This window comes from Xenopus laevis, chromosome 1L, assembly GCF_017654675.1.
Source record: "Xenopus laevis strain J_2021 chromosome 1L, Xenopus_laevis_v10.1, whole genome shotgun sequence".
NCBI classification, from domain to species: Eukaryota; Metazoa; Chordata; class Amphibia; order Anura; family Pipidae; genus Xenopus; species Xenopus laevis.
Genome location: NC_054371.1, coordinates 12007948 through 12034079, shown reverse-complemented (window position 1 = coordinate 12034079; position 26132 = coordinate 12007948). Strand labels below are relative to the sequence as shown.

Below are 26132 nucleotides of genomic sequence, written 5' to 3'. Positions count from 1 at the left end.
CTCCGCACAGAGCTTACAGTCAGAATGAACGTGAGCCATAGTTCCTTAATGAGTCATTATCCCAGACAGCAGTGTATCTAGGCTACTCTAGCCATAAATATCAGCCGGTATCCATGGGAGTTAAATGAACAATATGTGTGAATGATTTTTATTGGCTCTTTTATATATTGCTCTACTTCCATAGCACTAGTAAACTGAAATCCCCAGTTCAGGAGTATTCCAGCGGGAGAAAACAGGCAGCACAAGTGTAGTCCGATGGGAGAAAACAGGCAGAACAAGCATAGTCCAGTGGAAGTGAGCAGTCAGCACAAGTATAGTCCAACGGGCGTAAGCAGGCAGCACAAGTATAGTCCAGTGGGAGTGAGCAGGCAGCACAAGTATAGTCCAGTGGGAGTGAGCAGGCAGCACATGTATGGTCCAGCGGGAGTGAGCAGGCAGCAAAAGTATAATCCGACGGGAGTAAGCAGGCAGCACAAGTATAATTCAGCGGGAGTGAGCAGGCAGCACAATTGTAGTCCAACGGGAGTGAGCAGGCAGCACAATTATAATTCAGCGGGAGTGAGCAGGCAGCACAATTATAGTTCAGCGGGAGTGAGCAGGCAGCACAATTATAGTCCAGCGGGAGTGAGCAGGCAGCACAAGTATAATTCAGCGGGAGTGAACAGGCAGCACAATTATAGTTCAGCGGGAGTGAGCAGGCAGCACAATTATAGTCCAGCGGGAGTGAGCAGGCAGCACAAGTATAATTCAGCGGGAGTGATCAGGCAGCACAATTATAGTTCAGCTGGAGTGAGCAGGCAGCACAATTATATGAGCAGGCAGCACAAGTATAGTCCAGCGGGAGTGAGCAGGTAGCACAAGTATAGTCCCAACGGGAGTGAGCAGGCAGCACAAGTATAGTCCAGCGGGAGTGAGCAGGTAGCACAAGTATAGTCCCAACAGGAGTGAGCAGGCAGCACAAGTATAGTCCAGCGGGAGTGAGCAGGCAGCACAAGTATAATTCAGCGGGAGTGAGCAGGCAGAACAAGCATAGTCCAGTGGAAGTGAGCAGTCAGCACAAGTATAGTCCAACGGGAGTAAGCAGGCAGCACAAGTATAGTCCAGTGGGAGTGAGCAGGCAGCACAAGTATAGTCCAGTGGGAGTGAGCAGGCAGCACATGTATGGTCCAGCGGGAGTGAGCAGGCAGCAAAAGTATAATCCAAAGGGAGTAAGCAGGCAGCACAAGTATAATTCAGCGGGAGTGAGCAGGCAGCACAATTATAGTCCAGCGGGAGTGAGCAGGCAGCACATGTATAGTCCAACGGGAGTGAGCAGGCAGCACAAGTATAATTCAGCGGGAGTGAGCAGGCAGCACAATTATAGTTCAGCGGGAGTGAGCAGGCAGCACAATTATAGTCCAGCGGGAGTGAGCAGGCAGCACAAGTATAATTCAGCGGGAGTGAGCAGGCAGCACAATTATAGTTCAGCGAGAGTGAGCAGGCAGCACAATTATAGTTCAGCGAGAGTGAGCAGGCAGCACAATTATAGTCCAGCGGGAGTGAGCAGGCAGCACAAGTATAATTCAGCGGGAGTGAGCAGGCAGCACAATTATAGTTCAGCGAGAGTGAGCAGGCAGCACAATTATAGTCCAGCGGGAGTGAGCAGGCAGCACAAGTATAATTCAGCGGGAGTGAGCAGGCAGCACAATTATAGTTCAGCGGGAGTGAGCAGGCAGCACAAGTATAGTCCAGCGGGAGTGAGCAGGTAGCACAAGTATAGTCCCAACGGGAGTGAGCAGGCAGCACAAGTATAGTCCAGCGGGAGTGAGCAGGTAGCACAAGTATAGTCCCAACGGGAGTGAGCAGGCAGCACAAGTATAGTCCAGCGGGAGTGAGCAGGCAGCACAAGTATAGGCAAGTGTAAGCCAGCATGAGCAGGCAGTGCTAATATATAAAAGGTAATATGATCAACTTGCAATTTTCCTTTTGTTTCACTCACAGTGTCTGGTTGGCAGGGTCAGCAGTGTTATACTGTAATAATAATAATGCTGTTGCACAGGATGTAATACAACTGTTACATCATAATATGTATTTCATTTTTTCACTGGTGACTTTGGTTGGGCAGGTTTGCCCCTCTCAGGTTGGGTCCCTGGCCAAATGCCTTCCTGCCCTCTCTTATAAAGACTTCCGCTGAGTTCCATTACATCCTGATCCCACTCCCTATACCCAGCGTAGTTCTTCTCTCAGGCCTCTTTTAGTTTGCACTTTCCTGGCAGGCCTCTAGGGGGAGCTGCTTGACCGTTTTTTATCTCAGCAGCAGCGAGTGCAGGAAAGAGAAATAGGAGCCTGGAGCGAAGGTTAGAGTTCAAAGCATTTGTATCCATAATGGGACTCCTGTGTAGCAGATTAGCATCTGATCAGTAGCAGATTATACTCCCTATTTACAACTGCCGCTGCCCATGGGGGATCTCCTCCGCCAGCTAGAGAAGCACATGCCCATTATTTATTATATGGGATCTTTCTTTTTAATACACAGTAGGGCATTTCATCTTTGTCATTTTATATCTGGATGGGAGTTGCCATATGGTTTCCCTACACTATACGACAGTTTAGTTTATTGTGCATAGAATGTTGCTAAATTGTGTGAGTAATCCATGTGCTTGTAATACCAGACGGGGCCTGTTGGGGGCAGCCTTGCCTTGTTCTCTGCAGAGCCGCCACTTCGTTTGTTGTGAGATGTCAGAATGACGGAGAGCCAAGGCCACGGCAACTCCAGGGCAGTTAGAGTGCATGCTCTTCTGTCATCAGCACCTGTGGGGGTTTTATTCACAGTACGTGAGACCTGCAGGGAGATTCTGTGCAGTAAATGAGCCCTGTAGATTGTTTGATATAGGAGATTCCCTGCAATCCCCTACACCTTGGCTTAGCCATCAGACTACAGAGCCGGCAGTTGCAATCCATCTGCCGCTTGTATTTAGGGGGACGTCCGAACTTCTGGCTTTATCATGAGGTTTCACGGGTCAGGAGTCGTAATAAATCCATAATGGGTTGGATCAGGACCAAATTGAGTACAAATATGAGTGTAGGTTGTGGGACACTGCTCAGGAACCCTCTGATTAACATGAGCACACACTCATATATGTCCCTTCATCCTCACCATCCTCTTCCCATCTGTTGGCAGTTACTGAGGGTTCTGCCTGCACTCAGCCTCAATTTCTAACTGGCAACAAATATGGAGCCTTTACTAATTCTGACTCCCCAAATGCCATTTCACTCTAACTGAAACCTCACTCACCAACCTTCTATTCTGTAGCCAACATACTAGCCAGCCCTTCCCTCATTATACTATATCAGCCCTTGTATACCCAACCCCCAAACTCACTTTCACTGTACACTTTTAATAAGGCTCACTTGTTATACAGGGAACTCTGAGTATCACTCATGTATTATAAGGGATAATGTACCCCCTACTGTAAATGATAAGGATATTAGAAGTCACTGAGGGGTTGTTCTGTGACCATATAAAGGCACAAGGCTGCAGGCTGAGTTATACAGGGAACTCTGAGTATCACTCATGTATTATAAGGGATAATGTACCCCCTACTGTAAATGATAAGGATATTAGAAGTCACTGAGGGGTTGTTCTGTGACCATATAAAGGCACAAGGCTGCAGGCTGAGTTATACAGGGAGCTCTGAGTATCACTCATGTATTATAAGGGATAATGTACCCCCTACTGTAAATGATAAGGATATTAGAAGTCACTGAGGGGTTGTTCTGTGACCATATAAAGGCACAAGGCTGCAGGCTGAGTAATACAGGGAACTCTGAGTATCACTCATGTATTATAAGGGATAATGTACCCCCTACTGTAAATGATAAGGATATTAGAAGTCACTGAGGGGTTGTTCTGTGACCATATAAAGACACAAGTCTGCAGGCTGAGTTATACAGGGAACTCTGAGTATCACTTGTGTATTATAAGGGATAATGTACCCCCTACTGTAAATGATAAGGATATTAGAAGTCACTGAGGGGTTGTTCTGTGACCATATAAAGACACAAGGCTGCAGGCTGAGTTATACAGGGAACTCTGAGTATCACTCATTTATTATAAGGGATAATGTACCCCCTACTGTAAATGATAAGGATATTAGAAGTCACTGATGGGTTGTTCTGTGACCATATAAAGACACAAGGCTGCAGGCTGAGTTATACAGGGAACTCTGAGTATCACTCATGTATTATAAGGGATAATGTACCCCCCTACTGTAAATTATAAGGATATTAGAAGTCACTGAGGGGTTGTTCTGTGACCATATAAAGGCACAAGGCTGCAGGCTGAGTTATACAGGGAACTCTGAGTATCACTCATGTATTATAAGGGATAATGTACCCCCTACTGTAAATGATAAGGATATTAGAAGTCACTGAGGGGTTGTTCTGTGACCATATAAAGGCACAAGGCTGCAGGCTGAGTTATACAGGGAACTCTGAGTATCACTCATGTATTATAAGGGATAATGTACCCCCTACTGTAAATTATAAGGATATTAGAAGTCACTGAGGGGTTGTTCTGTGACCATATAAAGACACAAGGCTGCAGGCTGAGTTATACAGGGAACTCTGAGTATCACTCATGTATTATAAGAGATAATGTACCCCCTACTGTAAATGATAAGGATATTAGAAGTCACTGAGGGGTTGTTCTGTGACCATATAAAGGCACAAGGCTGCAGGCTGAGTTATACAGGGAACTCTCAGTATCACTCATGTATTATAAGGGATAATGTACCCCCTACTGTAAATGATAAGGATATTAGAAGTCACTGAGGGGTTGTTCTGTGACCATATAAAGGCACAAGGCTGCAGGCTGAGTTATACCGGGAACTCTGAGTATCACTCATGTATTATAAGGGATAATGTACCCCCTACTGTAAATGATAAGGATATTAGAAGTCACTGAGGGGTTGTTCTGTGACCATATAAAGACACAAGGCTGCAGGCTGAGTTATACAGGGAACTGTGAGTATCACTCATGTATTATAAGGGATAATGTACCCCCTACTGTAAATGATAAGGATATTAGAAGTCACTGAGGGGTTCTGTGACCATATAAAGACATAAGGCTGAGTTATAAAGGGAACTCTAAGGTAAAGTGAGAATATGATTATACTGTTGGGCAACTTTTCGGCTTATAGTAACATAGTTATAGTAACAGTCTGTGTCCTTTCCTCTCATTTACCCATAAATATAAGTTACAACCTGGTTGTGCCTCTCTCAGCTGAGCACATACACACATATGATATTAATAGATAGTGAGCTGTGTATATACTGGGATTCATCGGCAGGGAGAGGGTTACACCCATTAGCAGAAAGCAATGTGCTCAGTGTTGTACAGGGGCCCCTCTGTGCTTTCCCTCTTGTTTGAGGGCTGCGTGTCTGACTATTGACTTCTGTAATTGCTCTCAGCCAACGCACCATTGGACCTCACACATTCCCTGCTTGTCTCCTGGTGCTTGGGGGGGGGGCACTAACAGCACCCATGTTCCTTTCTCTTCACCTGTTGCCTCTGCACCGAGCAGTCACTTTGTGCCCCTTGGATAGGATCTCTCTGTACAGACTATGAGCAAACTTAGGGGACTGTTCCTGCTGAATTGTGCTTAGTACAGGGAATACCTATGCTGGCATAGTTTTATGGGATCTCTCTGTACAGACTATGAGCAAACTTAGGGACTGTTCCTGCTAAATTGTGCTTAGTACAGGGAATACCTACCTATGCTGTCATAGTTTTATGGGATCTCTCTGTACAGACTATGAGCAAACTTAGGGACTGTTCCTGCTGAATTGTGATTAGTACAGGGAATACCTATACTGCCATAGTTTTATGGGATCTCTCTGTACAGACTATGAGCAAACTTAGGGACTGTTCCTGCTGAATTGTGCTTAGTACAGGGAATACCTATGCTGTCATAGTTTTATGGGATCTCTCTGTACAGACTATGACCAAACTTAGGGGGCTGTTCCTGCTGAATTGTGCTTAGTACAGGGAATACCTATGCTGCCATAGTTTTATGGGATCTCTCTGTACAGACTATGAGCAAACTTAGGGGCTGTTCCTGCTGAATTGTGCTTAGTACAGAGGAATACCTATACTGCCATAGTTTTATGGGATCTCTCTGTACAGACTATGAGCAAACTTAGGGACTGTTCCTGCTGAATTGTGCTTAGTACAGGGAATACCTATGCTGTCATAGTTTTATGGGATCTCTCTGTACAGACTATGACCAAACTTAGGGGGCTGTTCCTGCTGAATTGTGCTTAGTACAGGGAATACCTATGCTGCCATAGTTTTATGGGATCTCTCTGTACAGACTATGAGCAAACTTAGGGGCTGTTCCTGCTGAATTGTGCTTAGTACAGAGGAATACCTATACTGCCATAGTTTTATGGGATCTCTCTGTACAGACTATGAGCAAACTTAGGGACTGTTCCTGCTGAATTGTGCTTAGTACAGGGAATACCTATGCTGTCATAGTTTTATGGGATCTCTCTGTACAGACTATGACCAAACTTAGGGGGCTGTTCCTGCTGAATTGTGCTTAGTACAGGGAATACCTATGCTGCCATAGTTTTATGGGATCTCTCTGTACAGACTATGACCAAACTTAGGGGGCTGTTCCTGCTGAATTGTGCTTAGTACAGGGAATACCTATGCTGCCATAGTTTTATGGGATCTCTCTGTACAGACTATGAGCAAACTTAGGGGGCTGTTCCTGCTGAATTGTGCTTAGTACAGGGAATACCTATGCTGCCATAGTTTTATGGGATCTCTCTGTACAGACTATGAGCAAACTTAGGGGCTGTTCCTGCTGAATTGCTCTCATTTCAGTGGAATACATACGCTGTCAATGTGTGGTTGAATCTAGGCGATATATACATAAGAATAATAATATACAGGTAGGGGTAACATTATCCCTGGGGAGAGTTTCCTTGTTGTCTATGCTCAGACAGGAGGCACAATGTGAATGTGTTAACTATGCTGGCTAGAGAATGTGTAAGCTCTGCTGGCTAGAGAATATGTAAGCTCTGTTGGCTAGAGAATATGTAAGCTCTGTTGGCTAGAGAATATGTAAGCTCTGCTGGCTAGAGAATGTGTAAGCTCTGCTGGCTAGAGAATGTGTAAGCTCTGCTGGCTAGAGAATGTGTAAGCTCTGCGGGCTAGAGAATGTGTAAGCTCTGCTGGCTAGAGATTGTTCCTGACAGTTCAGTAGTGAGTAAGGGATGATGAGTTATGGGGTCTCGAGGTTTGTGCATGTAAAGTCGTCCCCCCTGCTCTAGACTCAGTGAGAAGATTACCAGTACTTTCATATCTCGTGTTTATTTTGGCTCAGCCGATGATTGCAGAGGGGCAGTTTCCATGTGCCGCCACTTCTCCACACACTTCAGCCCTGGCTACTGGCTAATCCCCTTATTCACATGGGCCAGCGACCTGTCCGTTTGTCAGGCTGTTTTCTTTTTCCCTTTCAAAGTAAATGGGATCTGCACTGAGCCTGAAATCTGTCACCTGTCTGTGCAGCAATGATCCATAACCAGCAGCACCATGATATGAACCACCTTTATAAATACATATTATACATTCCCTGCCCTGCTCAGGATCACTTATCCCTGTATTGTGCCTCACAACTAAGTGTCTGCGCTACTGCTAGTGGCACCTTGTGCATCAGTGCAATAAATGGCAGCCTTCCTACAGACCAATCAGGATTCACAGGAACAGTGTTAAATAGTGGTTGTTAGGAAAGGGCTGTCTAGTCTCTCGTGTGTTTCATATAAACAGTTTTAATTTAATCCTCTCCTTCAACATGTGGGGAAAAAAAAAGGTGTGGAATATTTAAAAGCTATAGAAAATAGCTAGAATCTCAGCTGCCATAAAGCAGGACAGGACTGCTGCTTACAATGGGGATCAGATAAGATCTGTGCAGCCACTGGGACAGAATGTTCTGTTATACAGATAGCTAGAATCTCAGCTGCCATAAAGCAGGACAGGACTGCTGCTTACAATGGGGATCAGATAGGATCTGTGCAGCCACTGGGACAGAATGTTCTGTTATACAGATAGCTAGAATCTCAGCTGCCATAAAGCAGGACAGGACTGCTGCTTACAATGGGGATCAGATAGGATCTGTGCAGCCACTGGGACAGAATGTTCTGTTATACAGATAGCTAGAATCTCAGCTGCCATAAAGCAGGACAGGACTGCTGCTTACAATGGGGATCAGATAGGATCTGTGCAGCCACTGGGACAGAATGTTCTGTTATACAGATAGCTAGAATCTTAGCTGCCATAAAGCAGGACAGGACTGCTGCTTACAATGGGGATCAGATAGGATCTGTGCAGCCACTGGGACAGAATGTTCTGTTATACAGATAGCTAGAATCTCAGCTGCCATAAAGCAGGACAGGACTGCTGCTTACAATGGGGATCAGATAGGATCTGTGCAGCCACTGGGACAGAATGTTCTGTTATACAGATAGCTAGAATCTTAGCTGCCATAAAGCAGGACAGGACTGCTGCTTACAATGGGGATCAGATAGGATCTGTGCAGCCACTGGGACAGAATGTTCTGTTATACAGATAGCTAGAATCTCAGCTGCCATAAAGCAGGACAGGACTGCTGCTTCCAATGGGGATCAGATAGGATCTGTGCAGCCACTGGGACAGAATGTTCTGTTATACAGATAGCTAGAATCTCAGCTGCCATAAAGCAGGACAGGACTGCTGCTTACAATGGGGATCAGATAGGATCTGTGCAGCCACTGGGACAGAATGCTGTGAATATCTTCTCTAACAACATGGTTTCTGTTTGTCAGGCTCAGCAGCAGAGAAGTCTGGACAACATTCAGTCTGTACAGGGCAAGGGAGGCCTCGCCAGGACACACACTAAATGCCCAAGTCCTGAGGTGAATGGCACCAGCCCTATGTCTGAGCAGGATTCTGGCATTCTGGATGTGGAAGATGAAGAAGAGGAAGAGGTAATATCACTGGTATATAGTTCCAATTGGCTCCCCAGCGAAGTGTTAAAAAACACAATAATATTTAGATGATTTTAACTTTCATATTATTTATTGTCTTTTATATTTTATCACTTTGTGTTGTTTTCATTTGTCCATCGCTCTCCCCTCTTTACATTCCCTGAGACACTTGCTCTCTCATTAGTCTGACTTTACAGCTCTCTGCTTTTTTTCTTCTCCTGGCAGACCCCCGGGACACAGGATTTGGTTGATTTCTCTCCAGTATATCGCTGTTTGCACATCTACACTGTACTGGTGAGTAGATAAGATCCCCTGCCTTCCTTCTCTATATACAATGATATTATATACTTGAGCAGACAGTCGTGGTGAATTGTTATACAGAGTATTCCTCATCTACACAATTATACAAACACTGTGGGTAACAAACAGGGCACAAATAAACACTCACCCCAAATCTCCCCCTAACTTGTCTTCAATCCGGGCCACGTTAGCTCATAACAAGGTTACAGATATATAGAAACATTGGGGTGTCACCTGCTATAGTTCCAGGGGTACCCAGGGTACAAATAAACACTCACCCCAAATCTCCCCCTAACTGGCCTTCAGACTGGGCCCCCTTAGCTCATAACAAGGTTATAGATATATAGAAACATTGGGGTAACAGTCACCCTGCTATAGTTCCAGGGGTACCCAGGGTACAAATAAGCACTCACCCCAAATCTCCCCCTAACTGACCTTCAGACTGGTCCCCCTTAGCTCATAACAAGGTTACAGATATATAGAAACATTGGGGTGTCACCCTGCTATAGTTCCAGGGGTACCCAGGGCACAAATAAGCACTCACCCCAAATCTCCCCCTAACTGACCTTCAGACTGGGCCCCCTTAGCTCATAACAATGTTACAGATATATAGAAACATTGGGGTAACAGTCACTCTGCTATAGTTCCAGGGGTACCCAGGGCACAAATAAGCACTCACCCCAAATCTCCCCCTAACTGTTTTTCAGACTGGGCCCCCTTAGCTCATAACAATGTTACAGATATATAGAAACATTGGGGTAACAGTCACTCTGCTATAGTTCCAGGGGTACCCAGGGCACAAATAAGCACTCACCCCAAATCTCCCCCTAACTGTTTTTCAGACTGGGCCCCCTTAGCTCATAACAATGTTACAGATATATATAGAAACATTGGGGTAACAGTCACCCTGCTATAGTTCCAGGGGTACCCAGGGTACAAATAAGCACTCACCCCAAATCTCCCCCTAACTGGTATAGCAAATACAAGGTGTGTCCCAATGCATGAGGATGTGGTGCAACCTTCCTTTCCCAAAAATCATCCTTCCGTTGGGGGAGCATGTAAGGTGTTCTTATACCCGGCACCCCTAGAACACAAGACTTGGAGTTTAGCTGTGAGTGAGCACAAGGACAGTAGGTTATTGACATTGAATGGAATTGGCAGTTACTACGTGTATATAGTGGGGGGGGGGCTATTATAATGCTCATGGCTATTAGTATGTTACTATGCAGTGTTTGGTGATATTGTGCCACCCTGAGATGATTCATTTCACATTATCTTCTGGGAGACGCCTTTGTCAGCAACACACCCCTGAGTTTACCTGCTCCCCCCACAGGTATTTGGTGTTGTCCTTTCACAGGAATGACAGGGCCGACTCTCTGCAGGGAGTGTTCCTCAGCCTCCGACATCTCCCCTCATCCCCTTACAAATATTTTCGTTCTTGCAAAACTGTCTAGAGCCCTGTATAGCCGGGGGCATGAAAGCTATTGTACAACCTGTATTCCTCCTATTGTACAACCTGTATTCCTCCTATTGTACAACCTGTATTCCTCCTATTGTACAACCTGTATTCCTCCTATTGTACAACCTGTATTCCTCCTATTGTACAACCTGTATTCCTCCTATTGTACAACCTGTATTCCTCCTATTGTACAACCTGTATTCCTCCTATTGTACAACCTGTATTCCTCCTATTGTACAACCTGTATTCCTCCAACTGTACCACTGCTATCCCCACTGTTCTACCACCTATAATCTTTCTGTTGTGCCCCCAGTACCCCTGGCCTTGTCCAATCACTTATCCTTCTCATATCACCAGTATCCCTGTTGTTTTTATTCTTTCTGTTGTACCACTATTATCCCTGGCCTTGTGCCACCAATATTCTGTGGCTACTGTACAGTATTCTGTGGCTACTGTACAGTATTCTGTGGCTACTGTACAGTATTCTGTGGCTACTGTACAATATTCTGTGGCTACTGTACAATATTCTGTGGCTACTGTACAAAATCCCATTGTCTCCATGTACAGTACCAGGCAAGTGAACTGTATGGATTAACTCTTCTCTGGCCAAGATCTAATGGGGCAGGTCAGATTTGCAGAGTAGAAATCCTGTTTCTGCGGTGAGTGCAAGTAATTGTTTACATTAAGAGAGAATGGGAAGCATGGAATCTGTTCATTGTGCCTTATGCTGTGTATAGTAGTATTGCTGTGTGTATAGTAGTATTGCAGTGTGTATAGTAGTATCGCATTGTGTGTATAGTAGTATCGCAGTGTGTATAGTAGTATCGCATTGTGTGTATAGTAGTAATGCAGTGTGTATAGTAGTATTGCAGTGTGTATAGTAGTATTGCAGTGTGTAAAGTAGTATTGCAGTGTGTGTATAGTAGTATTGCAGTGTGTGTATAGTAGTATTGCAGGGGGTATAGTAGTATTGCAGGGGGTATAGTAGTATTGTAGTGTGTGTATAGTAGTATTGCAGTGTGTGTATAGTAGTATTGCAGTGTGTGTATAGTAGTATTGCAGTGTGTATAGTAGTATTGCAGTGTGTGTATAGTAGTATTGCAGTGTGTGTATAGTAGTATTGCAGTGTGTATAGTAATATTGCAGTGTGTATAGTAGTATTGCAGTGTGTGTATAGTAGTAATGCAGGGTGTGTATAGTAGTATTGCAGGGGGTATAGTAGTATTGCAGGGGGTATAGTAGTATTGCAGTGTGTGTATAGTAGTATTGCAGGGGGTATAGTAGTATTGTAGTGTGTGTATAGTAGTATTGCAGTGTGTATAGTAATATTGCAGTGTGTATAGTAGTATTGCAGTGTGTGTATAGTAATATTGCAGTGTGTATAGTAGTAATGCAGGGTGTGTATAGTAGTATTGCAGGGGGTATAGTAGTATTGCAGTGTGTATAGTAGTATTGCAGGGGGTATAGTAGTATTGTAGTGCTGGCTGGCGTGTATGTGTTTGCTGTTTGTGTTGCACCCCAGGAATGTTACAAGGAGGTGCCCCCGTGCTTTGATTCCTTGTTGTCTGGTGGGTTTCTGTGCAGACCCCCTTGTGACCCTCAGATAAGGCAAGTGCTGAGCGATGGGTCAGATCCTGTTTGGCAACTAAAGGAAATGGTCTCCTTTGTTTTGTATAGGAAGCCTCATAGCCCCCCACTATCCCAGCCCATAATACTCCTAATGATCTGTATAGAGGCTGCTTCCCAGTGTTGTCATTTGAACTCTTAGCTTGTGGATAAAAAGGCCCCTCTTTGCATAAACACAGCAATATTTATTATTCTTTGCATCCCCCCCCCCACCACCACGAAACCGACCCCGCGTTCACCTTGGGCTTTATGAGCGATACGCTAGTGCGTTCCCCGAGGAAAGATATGAGAGGCGCAGATCTGGTGAGCTTATCAGCGGGACAGCAGTTCACTTATTGTACAGAGGGGGTCAGCGGCCGGTCACACTCCGGCAATCTTGGGCACCTGTGAATATGCCGCTTATCACTCGGCCGCCCAGACTTCTCCAGGAAGCGCTGAACTCTCTCAGGAAGGTTAGTGAGGGGAACAGAGAGTGACCGAGAGGGTCAGGCTTAGGTTAATGGGCGACGCTCGCTGAAATTGGGGCCACAGAGTTTCCTAGTAATAGCCATGAGTTTCACCATTGCCCACTGTGATTTAGGTATTTTGGGGGGAATTGGCACTTCTTCCTAAAGCCTGTCCTCAGCTGACCTCATCCACATGGCTATACACCTTCTTGTCTCGAATATATTCCATGGTCAGGGGTCTGGCCAGCCCGGGGAATAATAACCCTTGCCCAGTGACCAGCTCTCCAGTTATACTTGCAAACACCAATGTCCTTGTGATACGTGTGATATATGTAATACGTGTGATATATGTGATACGTGTGATATATGTGATACGTGTGATATATGTGATACGTGTGATAAATGTGATACGTGTGATATATGTGATACGTGTGATAAATGTGATACGTGTGATATATGTGATACGTGTGATATATGTGATACGTGTGATATATGTAATACGTGTGATACGTGTGATAAATGTGATACGTGTGATACGTGTGATAAATGTGATACGTGTGATATATGTGATACGTGTGATATATGTGATACGTGTGATATATGTGATATATGTGATATGTGTGATATATGTGATACATGTGATACATGTGATACATGTGATACATGTGATACATGTGATACATGTGATATATGTGATACGTGTGATACATGTGATACATGTGATACATGTGATAAATGTGATACGTGTGATATATGTGATACGTGTGATATATATGATACGTGTGATTTATGTGAGACGTGTAATATATGTGAGACATGTAATATATGTGAGACGTGTGATATATGTGATACATGTGATAAATGTGATACGTGTGATATATGTGATACGTGTGATATATGTGATACGTGTGATTTATGTGAGACGTGTAATATATGTGAGACATGTAATATATGTGATATATGTGATACGTGTGATATATGTGATACATGTGATATATGTGATACGCGTGATATATGTCATACGCGTGATATATGTGAGACGCGTGATATATGTGAGACGCGTGATATATGTGAGACGCGTGATATATGTGAGACGCGTGATATATGTGGGGCTGCTGTCCAAGATGCTGCTTGTGATCAGTGAATTTCTCCGCACCTCCAGTAGCAGCACTCCCACCATCAACGTTCCCTCTCTAGCACATCACTTGGTTAAGCTGGACACATAGTAACACAGTTAGTTAGTTAGAAGAAAGATACACGTCCATCAAGTTCAACCTTAAGTCTATATATAACCTGCCTAACTGACAGTTGATCCAGAGGAAGGCAAAACAACCCATTTGAAGCCTCTCCAATTTGCCTCAGAGGGGGAAAAATTCCTTCCTGACTCCAAAATGGCAATGGGACCAGTCCCTGATCAACTTGTACTATGAGCTATCTCCCATATCCCTGTATTCCCTCACTTGCTAAACACCATCCAACCCCTTCTTATACCTATCTAATGTATCAGCCTGTACCACTGATTCACTTCCCAGCTCCCCCTGTAACACCCCTTTCCCTCCTCTAATCTCATTGGCTCCCTCCTGTCTACTGGGAGGAGCTACTGGTGAATAAAGCATCCGACCCTTCCTTGTACCTATCTAATGTATCAGCCTGTACCACTGATTCAGGGAGACAATTCCACATCTTCACAGCTCTCACTGTAACAAAACCCTTCCGAAAAACACACATCTAAAGATTGGCTTGTTTGGCCAAAATGCCCACATTGAGGCGGCCGATATTGGGCTGATCATGTCACACACCATTAGGATTACTCTGTACGTAGAGGGGTGAGACATGACCCGGATGGAACACATACCTTATTGGCATTCTCTGCCTCCTTCCTGCTCCCACCACTATTTCTGTGCCCTCTCCTCCTTCTTACTCCATCTCTTTGTCCTTTTACTCCATCTCTTTGTCCTTTTACTCCATCTCTTTGTCCTTTTACTCCATCTCTTTGTCCTTTTACTCCATCTCTTTGTCCTTTTGGTCTTCTCTCCACTCCTTCCTGCATTTGCAGGCACTCTCTGCTTCTTCCCTTCTCCTTTCTCATCTTTGCCCTAAACTCTTCTTGATCTCTTTGCCCTTCTTGCCTCCTTTATGCTCTATCCCCTATTAGCCAGTCTCCATATGCCGTTATACAGTATGAATGCCCCGTGGCATGTTCTGCTTGGACAAGGAGCTCAACTTGATGTCACTTCTCATGAGCTGCTGTGTAGCCTATTGTTACAATTCACATTACTTACCTAGGATTTATTATAATTGTCTCTCTCTATTACCAACATAGAATCTTCATTCTCTGAGAGGAGAAAACATTTGGAAATAGTTTTTTTCTACGACACCTAGGGAGGAATTCACAAAAGTGGACAGAGCCCATTTCTGGAGTAAAGTGGTTGTAAACTGGTGTTAAATACTTTCTCCATATTCACAAACAGAAATCTGCCTAAACTCCAACTCAATCTCCACTTTTCTTATTTTAGTGAAAGAAAGAGTTTACTGACACTTTTATGAATTTGTCTTTCAAACAACGTAAAAATGGAGCAAAAACGACATTTTAAACAACATTTTCTCCCGACATTTTAAAAATGGAGTAAAACTCAGTGTAACTCTTCCCCGTGTGTCAGATCAATTCTAATATAATTTGCTCTGCTTTATTTCTCCCAATCTTCATTTCACTCCTCTTGTAGGTGCCCCATTGGGGAATTATTATCATATTAATAGGGATCAGCATTTTATAGTCAGGACACACGTTTCTGTCTAACCCTATAGGTGTAAAATTCTCATTAACCAAACAATTAAAACACTGATTAAACAAAAAAGTGTATTTTATATCATTTTAACTTAGTTATTTTACTAGTTTTATCTTAATGAATGAGGCAATATTAGCAACTTGAGTGAATATATTATTAAAATCTAAAGGAAAAGTAAAGCCTCCCAGTCATTTTTTTTTTAGTTTTAGCAGCACTTGACCTAAAATAATAAAACATACTTTTTACACAAATCCCTATATTATGCAAAATAGTATTTTTTTAGTATTTAGACCCTTATATATTGTTACTGAAGTGGAATTACACAAACATCTCCAAAAAAAATGATATATATAATATAATAATTTCCCTAGGCAAAACAAACCCTTTCTGACTGACAGATTCAGTAAGAGCTAAAGACAAATTCAGAAAAAAATGTCTTTAAAATGTCGTGCGAAAGGCAAATTATGAAAAGTGTCTGTTTAAAAGACAAAATCACAAAAGTGGAGATTTGTGAATTTGGTGGGAAATCTGACATTTTTATCTCCTTTTTTATTTTGTCTCAATATCAGCACTTTTGTGAATTCCCCCGTTGAGTTGAAAAGCAAATTGTACTTAAAGGGATACTGTCATGGGAAAACATGTTTTTTTTCAAAACACATCAGTTAATAGTGCTGCTTCAGCAGACTTCTGCACTGAAATCCATTTCTCAAAAGAGCAAACAGATTTTTTTTATATTCAATTTTGAAATCTGACATGGGGCTTGACATATTGTCAATTTCCCAGCTGCCCCAGTCATGTGACTTGTGCCTTCACTTTAGGATGGAACTACTTTCTGGCAGGCTGTTATTTCTCCTACTCAATGTAACTGAATCAGTCTCAGTGGGACCTGGATTTTACTGAGTGTTGTTCTTTGATCTACCGGGCAGCTGTTATCTTGTGTTAGGGAGCTGTTATCTGGTTACCTTCCCATTGTTCTGTTATTAGGATGCTGGGGGGAGGGTTGATAACACTCCAACTTGCAGTACAGCAGTAAGGGCTGGGACACACTGGGCAATTTGGGGAGATTTAGTTGCCTGGCGACTAATCGCCGCGACTTTCCACGACCAATCTTCCCCGAATGCCTCCCCTCGCTCTGCGCCTGGCTAAAATGAAAAATCGCCTGCGCTAATCACACGTGGCGATTCGTTTTCCGAAGTCGCCCGAAGTTTCCTCGTGAGGCAACTTCGGGCGACTTCGGAAAACAAATCGCCGTGTGATTAGCGCCGGCGACTTTTCATTTTATCCAGGCGCAGAGTGAGGGGAGGCATTCGGGGAAGATTGGTCGTGGAAAGTCGCTGCGATTAGTCGCCAGGCGACTAAATCTCCCCAAATCGCCCAGTGTGTCCCAGCCCTAAAGAGTGACTGAAGTCATGAGCACGTCACATGACTGGGGGCAGCTGGGAAACTGACAATATGTCTAGCCCCATGTCAGATTTCAAAAATTAAATATTAAAAAATCTGTTTGCTCTTTTGAAAAATGGAATTCTGTCCAGTATTCTGCTGGAGCAGCACTATCAACTGATGCATTTTGAAAAAAAAACATGTTTTCCCATGACAGTATCCTTTAAAAACCTCTTCCAAAAATATGAAAACCTCTCAAAAAAGGAGGTGAAGGTATGCAGGGAATTTGTTACATTTGAAAAATATCCCGCTAATTGGTAGGGGTTAATTAAGTCTGATCACTCATTGGTGGGTTGCCCCCTTAAATATACTTGTGATGTCTGTATGTTTTAGGCTATAAGTGTCTGTGAAGATGCAAAACGCGTAAGGCTTTGTCATGAATAAACTAATAATTCTGTTCGTATTATGGTGCTGCTGGAATATAAACTAAGTCCCTTTTCCCACCGTGAGTGGAACTGTTCCCTTCTTGTGGCTGAATTGTCCCCCCCTCATGTCTATGGCTGAGAGAGTGCAGCCCCCCTGTATCTGCCCATCTGCTGCCCCGGGTGCTGCTGCTGTGAGATTACTTGTACACAACAGGGAGATCACAGGCACCAGCCCGGGGTGTGAGACTCTCTTTGCTTGTGCTTGATAAGGACTCAGGAAAGAAAACATTAGTGGGACAGAGGCTTCTGATTATGGCCCTTGGCTCCAGTCCGTGGTCTCCTGAGGCCGTCGCATGAACTTGTCTCCCGATGACCCAGTGACCCAGTACGAGACGGGACAAAACTCAGTATTAATGGCTGCAGGGCTGGCTACTGACTCCTAAAGCACAGGGGCAGGGCGTCTGTTTGAACTCCCGGCAACCCTGAAAAGCTTTTGGAAAAGGTGTGCGTTCTTATAGGTGTTACAGTGTAATGTAAAGAGCCCCTGAGTATATCTGCTGTGTGGGCTGGGCCATAGAGTTGCATTGGTCATAGTCGTCTTTGGCTGTCGATGGCATTCCACTGCCGATTAGTTGCACATATATTGAGCGTCATTCTCCTACTTCCAGTTACATAGTGAAATCAGGTTGAAAAAAGACAAAGTCCATCAAGTTCAACCCCTCCATATGAAAACCCAGCCCCATACACACACCCCTCCCTACTTTTAATTAAATTCTATATACCCATATCTATACTAACTATAGAGTTTAGTATCACTATAGCCTTTGTATTATGTCTGTCCAAGAAATCATCCAAGTCCCTCTTATAGTCATTAACTGAATCAGCATCACAACATCACCCGGCAGTGCATTCCCCAACCTCACTGTCCTCACTGTGATGAACCCCCTACTCTGTTCCTTTAAATGAAACTTCTTTTCCTCTAGTCTGAAGGGGAGGCCTCTGGTACGTGATTCTCTTTATGGGTAAAAAGGTCCCCTGCTATTTGTCTATAATGTCCTCTAATGTACTTGTAAAGTCTAATCATGTCCCCTCACAAGCGCCTTTTTTCCAGAGAAAACAACCCCAACCTTGACAGTCTCCCCTCATAATTTAACTCTTCCCTCCCTCTAACCAGTTTAGTTGCACTTAGTCTCTGCACTCTCTCCAGCTCATTTATATCCCTCTTAAGGACTGGAGTCCAAAACTGCCCCCATACTCCAGATGAGGCCTCACCAGGGACCTATAAAGAGACACAATTATGTTTCATCCCTTGAGTTAATGCCCTTTTTTATACAAGAACTTTATTTGCTTTAGTAGCCACAGAATGACACTGCCCAGAATTAGACAACGTGTTATCTACAAAAACCCCAAGATCCTTCTCATTTAAGGAAACTCCCAACACACTGCCATTTAGTGTATAACTTGCATTATATTATTTTTGCCAAAGTGCATAACCTGCATTTATCAACATTGAACCTCATATTCCAGTTTGCTGCCCAGTTTTCCAGTTTAGACAAATCACTGTGCAAAGTGGCAGCATCCTGCATGGAACCTATAGTTCTGCACAATTTAGTCTCATCTGCAAAAATAGAAACAGTACTTTCAATGGCCACCTCCAGGTCATTAATAAACAAGTTGAAAAGCAAGGGACCTAGTACAGAGCCCTGCGCTACTCCACTAACAACACTGGTCCAATTAGAAAATGTTCCATTTACCAGCACTCTTTGTAGTCTATCTTTTAGCCAGTTCCGTGTTCCAGGCCAACATTCCTTCATTTAACCAGTAACCAGTGGTTAAAACCAGGTTGCAGTCTAACCTGCGCTGCTGTTGAATCTGCCCAGTAATATGAGTCTCCCATCGTCTCCCTCCAAGGAGTTCGTGAAATCCGACTTCCCGCTCCCACTCGGTTATTGATCATTTACTGGAACCCGCGGCACTGCCCAGAATACAGAACCGGTTCCTGCTGTAAATTCACATTTTAGCTTTGATTTCCTATAATGAAGACCCGTGTTTTGTCTGCAACTCGGATCAATATCTGCTGGCTCCAAGCCACCTAGGCATCTGCGCTGTGCTCAACCCCATAAATCACACTATGCATGTATATAATGATTTGGAATAATAACCCAGTTTAAAGTGGGGCACGCAGAGAGGCCATCTTGGGGCATCTGAAATCTGTGTGTGTGCCCTTGTGCCTGGTTAGCTGGTAAAGTAAGACTTTCAGTAAGGCTCACATCCGCAAGTTCTCCTAGAGACACATTTATCAATAGTCAAATTTCAAAATCATGGGAGTTTTTAAAAACTCCACTAAACTCCCATAAATTCAAAATTCGACCAATCGGAATGTGTTGAAAACATTGAACATTTTTAAAACTCGGATGAATTAAATCGACCTGGAAAATTCGAATCAAATTCGATTCGAATTTAAAAAACTTGATTCACGTTTTTCTCTCAGAAAAAACTCGAAATGTCAGGAAGGTTGCAAACAACTCCTCTCCCATTGGGTATATTTATCAAAGAGTGAATTTAATAGTGAAGTTCCGCCACTCTCCATTCATTTCTATGGGATTTTTATAGGCGTATTTATCAAAGGGTGAACTTTCACTTTCACCCATTGATAAATACGCCTTTCAAAATCCCATAGAAATTGAGAGTGGCGGAATTTCACTCTAGTGGCGGAACTTCACTCTTCGATAAATTTACCCCATTGATTCAAAACAGTAATTCGGCAAGTTTTAGGTGTTGAAAAGTCGAATTTGAATTCTTAGGGCCAGGGCACATGGGCAGATTCAATGAGATTTGACTACGGAGTTATTTCATTCGAGTTTTTTTTAAATAATTCAAATTAGATTTTTTTTTCAGGCAGATTCAGGGAGATAATTCACCCGGCGGCAAATCTCCTCGTCTTCGAGGCGACTAATCTTCCCAAACTGCCTTCCCGCCAGCTAAAATGTAAATCTCTGTGCAATGTAAATCTCTGGCACTCGGCGCGATTCGTTTTCCGAAGTTGCTTCATGAGGAATTTAGGAAATGAATCGCGCTGAGTGCCATCCCACTGAGATTTACATTATAGCCAGTGGGGAGGCAATTCGGGGACATTAGTCCCGCCGAAGACGAGGAGATTTGTCACCGGGCGACTAATCTCCCTGAATCTGCCTGGAAAAAAAAAATCGAATTTGAATTATTTAAAAAACTCTAATTGAATTTAAATAACTCCGTAGTTGAATGTGACAATTTTGACCATTAAAAAAAAGTAGAATTTTCAATTCGACCCTTTATCAATTCGACCCTTGATAAATCTGCCCCCTAATGTTGTACCTCAAAAAGTTCTTCCTTTAATCTTATTTTATTGGTCTTGTATGTACCCAAACCCCACTGGCTTGTCATTCACTCATTAGCCGTTACTGATTCATTAAAGGAAAACTATACCCCCCAAACAATGTAGGTCTCTATAAAAAGATACTGAGTAAAATCCTGCTTCATGTAAATAAACCATTTTCATAATAATATACTTTTCTAGTAGCATGTGCCATTGGGTAATCATAAATAGAAAATTGCCATTTTAAAAAATAAGGGCCGCCCCCTGGGATCGTAGGATTCACTGTACTCACAAACATACCAACAAACCATACATGTTAGGTCACATGAGCCAATTAACAGAGTTATATCTTTTGAGTTGTATCTTTTGCTTCCACACTTGTTCCTGTTACAGTTAGAGTTGAAGTATTTCTGGTCAGGTGATCTCTTCCTGTTACAGTTAGAGCTGCAGTATTTCTGGTCAGGTGATCTCTTCCTGTTACAGTTAGAGCTGCAGTATTTCTGGTCAGGTGATCTCTTCCTGTTACAGTTAGAGCTGCAGTATTTCTGGTCAGGTGATCTCTTCCTGTTACAGTTAGAGCTGCAGTATTTCTGGTCAGGTGATCTCTTCCTGTTACAGTTAGAGCTGCAGTATTTCTGGTCAGGTGATCTCTTCCTGTTACAGTTAGAGCTGCAGTATTTCTGGTCAGGTGATCTCTGAGACAGCACACAGACCATCACAAAATGGTGGCTCAAGGCAAGAGATGTAAAAGGGCAATATTTACTTAAATATATATTCCAGTTTGGTAAGATTCTTTAATATGCCACTTAATATGATATGAACTATCTGTTGCTTAAGTATTCATTTTGGGGGTATAGTTTTCCTTTAAAGGTTTGCCCTACAAGTTATGTAATGATGCAGAACGTCTGTGCTTATTATACCGACCTGACATCTGATTTCAGGGTTCAAGGGAGACCTTTGAAAACTACTACAGGAACCAGAGGAGAAAGCAAGCAAGGCTGGTCTTACAGCCGCCATCCAACATGGTAGGACCCTTAGTTTCTTTTAATCACTTTACAGTAGCGTAATATTATGTCTGCCAAGGGATAGTAACCTACATAATGCATCCATATATCTTTCCCTGTGCCCCTGAGGAACCATCGCTTGTGTCCCAGCAACTGGAATCTAGTTGGTATTGCTGGGCAGGATTTATTAAAATGACATATTATACATAAGAAATTAAAGACTTGGATGTAGGCTGTATAAAGAAACTGAATTTAGATGATTGTATCAAAGCAATTCAGCCGTGGCGCCCTTTCTGCATATGGCAGCTCGACACAGGAGCTTACAAGAAAGTAATTATTACATATTATTACATATTAGGGATGCACCAAATCCACTATTTGGGATTCAGCAGAATCCTTTGTGAAAGATTCGGCCAAATACCGTACCAAATCCAAATCCTAATTTGTGTATGCAAATTAGGGGCGGGAAAGGAAAAAGCAGGGGGAAAAAATTATTTCCCTTCTCACTCCGAATTTGCATATGCAAATTAGGATTTTGGTTCGGCCAGGCACAAGGATTCGTCCTGAAAAAGGCTGAATCCCGAACCAAATCCTGGATTCGGTGCATCCCTATTCGATCTAGAAATAAAAAAGCATTAGCGTATTGGGCACATCACTTTGCTTCTCATTGCAGCATGAAACATTGGACGGATACAGAAAGTACTTCCACCAGATAGTAGGGTAAGTCATTCTCTTGCCACGAGCTGCAGGGGGGCATCTATGTCTCTTGTGCTTATGATATACGATTGTTTTTTTCCACGTTTAAATTAAGTGCTCTCTCTTCTCCCCTGCCTCAGCTTTTTTGTGGTGGAAGATCACATTTTACATACAACACTTGGCCTTGTCAATAGAGCCTACATAGATGAACTGTGGGAGCTGGCCTTGTCCAAAACAATGGCAGCCCTGCGGACACATTCGGTAAGTACATACCTACCAACCAACCAACCAGGTCTTCAAAATGCCCTTTGCTTTAGTCCAGTTTAAATATAGAAAAATCATCTCCCACTTGCTTTCCTATTCCCTGACTTGTATGAAGGTTTTACTGGCTCAATTTGCAGTTTTTACTATGTCTCTGCACTTCTCCGGGCTTTTTGCCCTTATCTGCCACCTGCAGGGCAACATTGCAGCAAAATTGCAATGAGAAACAGACTAAACACAATTCAGCAGGAACAGCCCCTAAGTTTGCTCATAGTCTGTACATAGAGATCCCATAGAACTATGGCAGCATAGGTATTCCTCTGTACTAAGCACAATTTAGCAGGAACAGCCCCCTAAGTTTGCTCATAGTCTGTACAGAGAGATCCCATAAAACTATGGCAGCATAGGTATTCCCTGTACTAAGCACAATTCAGCAGGAACAGCCCCTAAGTTTGCTCATAGTCTGTACAGAGAGATCCCATAAAACTATGGCAGCATAGGTATTCCCCTGTACTAAGCACAATTCAGCAGGAGCAGCCCCCTAAGTTTGCTCATAGTCTGTACAGAGAGATCCCATAAAACTATGGCAGTATAGGTATTCCCTGTACTAAGCACAATTCAGCAGGAACAGCCCCTAAGTTTGCTCATAGCATGAACGGTGAGGTAGTCCATTCCCCTGTATCAATCACAAGTCTGCTGAAAATTGTATATGCCTTGTCTTTTTTACACCCTTGGACTGCTAAGCCTGACCACTCTTAGCTTTTTTTAAGCGGATCATCATGTAACAGGAGCAAAACTGCATCTTTCCAGCCCAAGCAACAATGGCTGTAACTGTAAACAATAAACAAAACTAGGATAAATAAATGCGTTTTATATGATAAAAGTCCTGTTTGTGTCTAGCACAATGTGCGTCATCTTAAAGGGATTCTGTCATGATTTTTATGATGTATGTATTTTTTTATTTCTAAATTACACTCTTTACACTGCAAATAACCCAACTGTTTGTAACCCAATAAGTTTATTTTAATTGTAATATTGGTGTGTAGTTAAATCTCAGGTCATTTTGCCTGGTCATGTGCTTTCAGAAAGAGCCAGCACTTTAGGATGGAACTGCTTTCTGACAGGTGTTGTTTCTCCTACTCAATGTAACTGAATGTGTCTCAGTGGGACTTGGATTTTACTATTGATTGTTGTTCTTAGATCTACCAGGCAGCTGTTATCTTGTGTTAGGGAGCTGCTATCTGGTTACCTTCCCATTGTTCTGTTGTTAGGCTGCTGGGGGGGAAGGGAGGGGGTGAAATGGCACTCAAATTGCTTCGTTTTCCGAAGTTTCCTCATGAGGTGACTTTGGATAACAAATTGATTCAAGTGCCACCCCACTGGCGATTTAGATTCTAGCTGGCAGGAAGGCAGTTCAGGGAAATTAGTTGCCCAAAGAAGAGGCCAGGCAACTAAACCTCCACGTGTGCCTCTGCTATTGAGTGCTGTGCTTAGATCTAACAGGCAGCCGTTATGTTGTGTCTGGTTACCATCCCATTGTTCTGTTGTTAGGCTGCTGGGGGGGCGGGAGGGGGTGATATCACTTCAACTTTCAGTACAGCAGTAAAGAGTGACTGAAGTTTATCAGAGCACAAGTCACATGACTGTGGGCAGCTGGGAAACTGACAATATGTCTAGCGCCATGCCAGATTTCAAAATTAAATATAAAAAATCTGTTTGCTCTTTTGAAAAAATGGATTTCAGTGCAGAATTCTGCTGGAGCAGCACTATTAACTAATGTGTTTTGGAAAAAAAAAAATTTCCCCATGACAGTATCCCTTTAACTTCTGCTGCACATTGGAATGCTGGGAATTGTAGTAACACTGGTGGCCTATTTATCAGTTTCCCTTTTCTCCTGCTTTGCTTGTAGTCCTACTGCTCTGATCCCAACCTGGTGTTAGACCTGAAGAACCTCATTGTCCATTTTGCTGACACACTGCAGGTAGGACATTGGAGAATGTTTATTATTATTGTTTATTATTATTATGTTTATGTTAGCCCCTCCCCCAGAGCGACTGTGTCAATGTTTTTGTGTTTGTCAATTCCTGCAGGGTTATGGTTTCCCAGTGAACCAACTCTTTGACATGCTGCTAGAGATCCGAGACCAGTACAGCGAGATTCTGCTGAAGAAATGGGCTCTGTTATTCAGGTGAGCAGATATTTATTACCCCCAAATTCCTGCTTCTAGTGCAGAGTGGGGCTTCAGCTTTCTACACAACACTGGCCTGGCTTCCTCCTACTAATCATAGACAGGGCTACTTGCAGTAGAGTCCTGCGCAGAACCAATTTGTTAAACCTGAACCCACAAATACCTTATCCGCAACCCGATTGGCGACCCGCTGACCATCAAGAAACAGGAAGTGCTGTCATTGTAAACCCGGAAGTGACATTGTTAGAAGTTGGCGTGATCAGAAAAAAACGAGTAAAACAGGAAGTAATGTCATTGTAAACCAGAGGTGACATCATTGGAAGTAGGCGTGATCAGAGAAAAATGAGTGAAACTCGCTATTGAGAAGACCCACGACCCAAACCCGGAGAACCGCCTATTCGCGTCTATACCCGCTCCCGAATCCAATCGAATGCAATCCTCAGGTTTTTGCGGGTAACCCGCGGCTACACGACCCCCTGCAGGACTCTAACTTGCAGGCACTCAGTGGGGGGTAGATGGATATCACCCAGGATTGGTGGCTTCCATTGTACCTAGTGACACCATCAGTGGGCAAGATCTGTCTGCTGGGAAGTCTTAGGGGGGAATTCACAAAAATGTCAGTAAAATAAATAACGACATCAAAAAAACACGACATTTTATTTCCCTTTCCCGACACTTTTGTGAATTCCCCCCCATGGAGAAGAGTCACACTGAGCTTTTACTTTTTAAAATGTCGTTTTTGCACCATTTTTATGTTGTTTGAAAGACAAATTCATAAAAGTGTCTATAAACTGACTTTCTTTCACTAAAATATGAAAAGTTGCTCTTGAGTCGGAATTTAGGCAGATTTCTGTTTGTGAATATGCAGAAAGTATTTTCCACCACTTTTACTCCAAAAATTGGCTGTGAATTCCCCCCCCCCCCCTTAGTGATCCCAACCCCCTTTGTAGAACACCCAGTAATACTATCTGTCATTTGTTCTGTACTGGAAATATCCTTTTCCCTAGATGATCTGACTGGTAGCACCTGACTGCTGATTTGTGTCTTTTTATCTAGAAATATACTTGATTCAGATAACTACAGTCCTATCCCAGTGACTAATGAAGAAACGTTCCAGAAGTTAGTGGGACAGTTCCCTTTCCAGGACTCTGAACTGGAGAAGGTAAGAGGCATCTGAGTGCCCCCCGCGCTGCT

The 26132-nt window shown here is 43.2% G+C and overlaps 1 protein-coding gene across 5 annotated transcripts in view; it reads left to right on the top strand.

The window, feature by feature from the left end:
• exoc6b.L (exocyst complex component 6B L homeolog) overlaps positions 1-26132 on the top strand; it is a 158435-nt gene that overhangs the window by 49947 nt on the left and 82356 nt on the right. For all 5 annotated transcript variants that reach the window (XM_041587002.1, XM_041586988.1, XM_041586987.1 and 2 more), the window contains exons 7-14: positions 8851-9012; positions 9238-9306; positions 21731-21814; positions 22467-22513; positions 22630-22750; positions 24660-24731; positions 24841-24938; positions 25995-26100. In XM_041587002.1, the coding sequence (XP_041442936.1) occupies positions 8851-9012; positions 9238-9306; positions 21731-21814; positions 22467-22513; positions 22630-22750; positions 24660-24731; positions 24841-24938; positions 25995-26100 (759 nt within the window). The remainder of the gene's footprint in view (positions 1-8850; positions 9013-9237; positions 9307-21730; positions 21815-22466; positions 22514-22629; positions 22751-24659; positions 24732-24840; positions 24939-25994; positions 26101-26132) is intronic.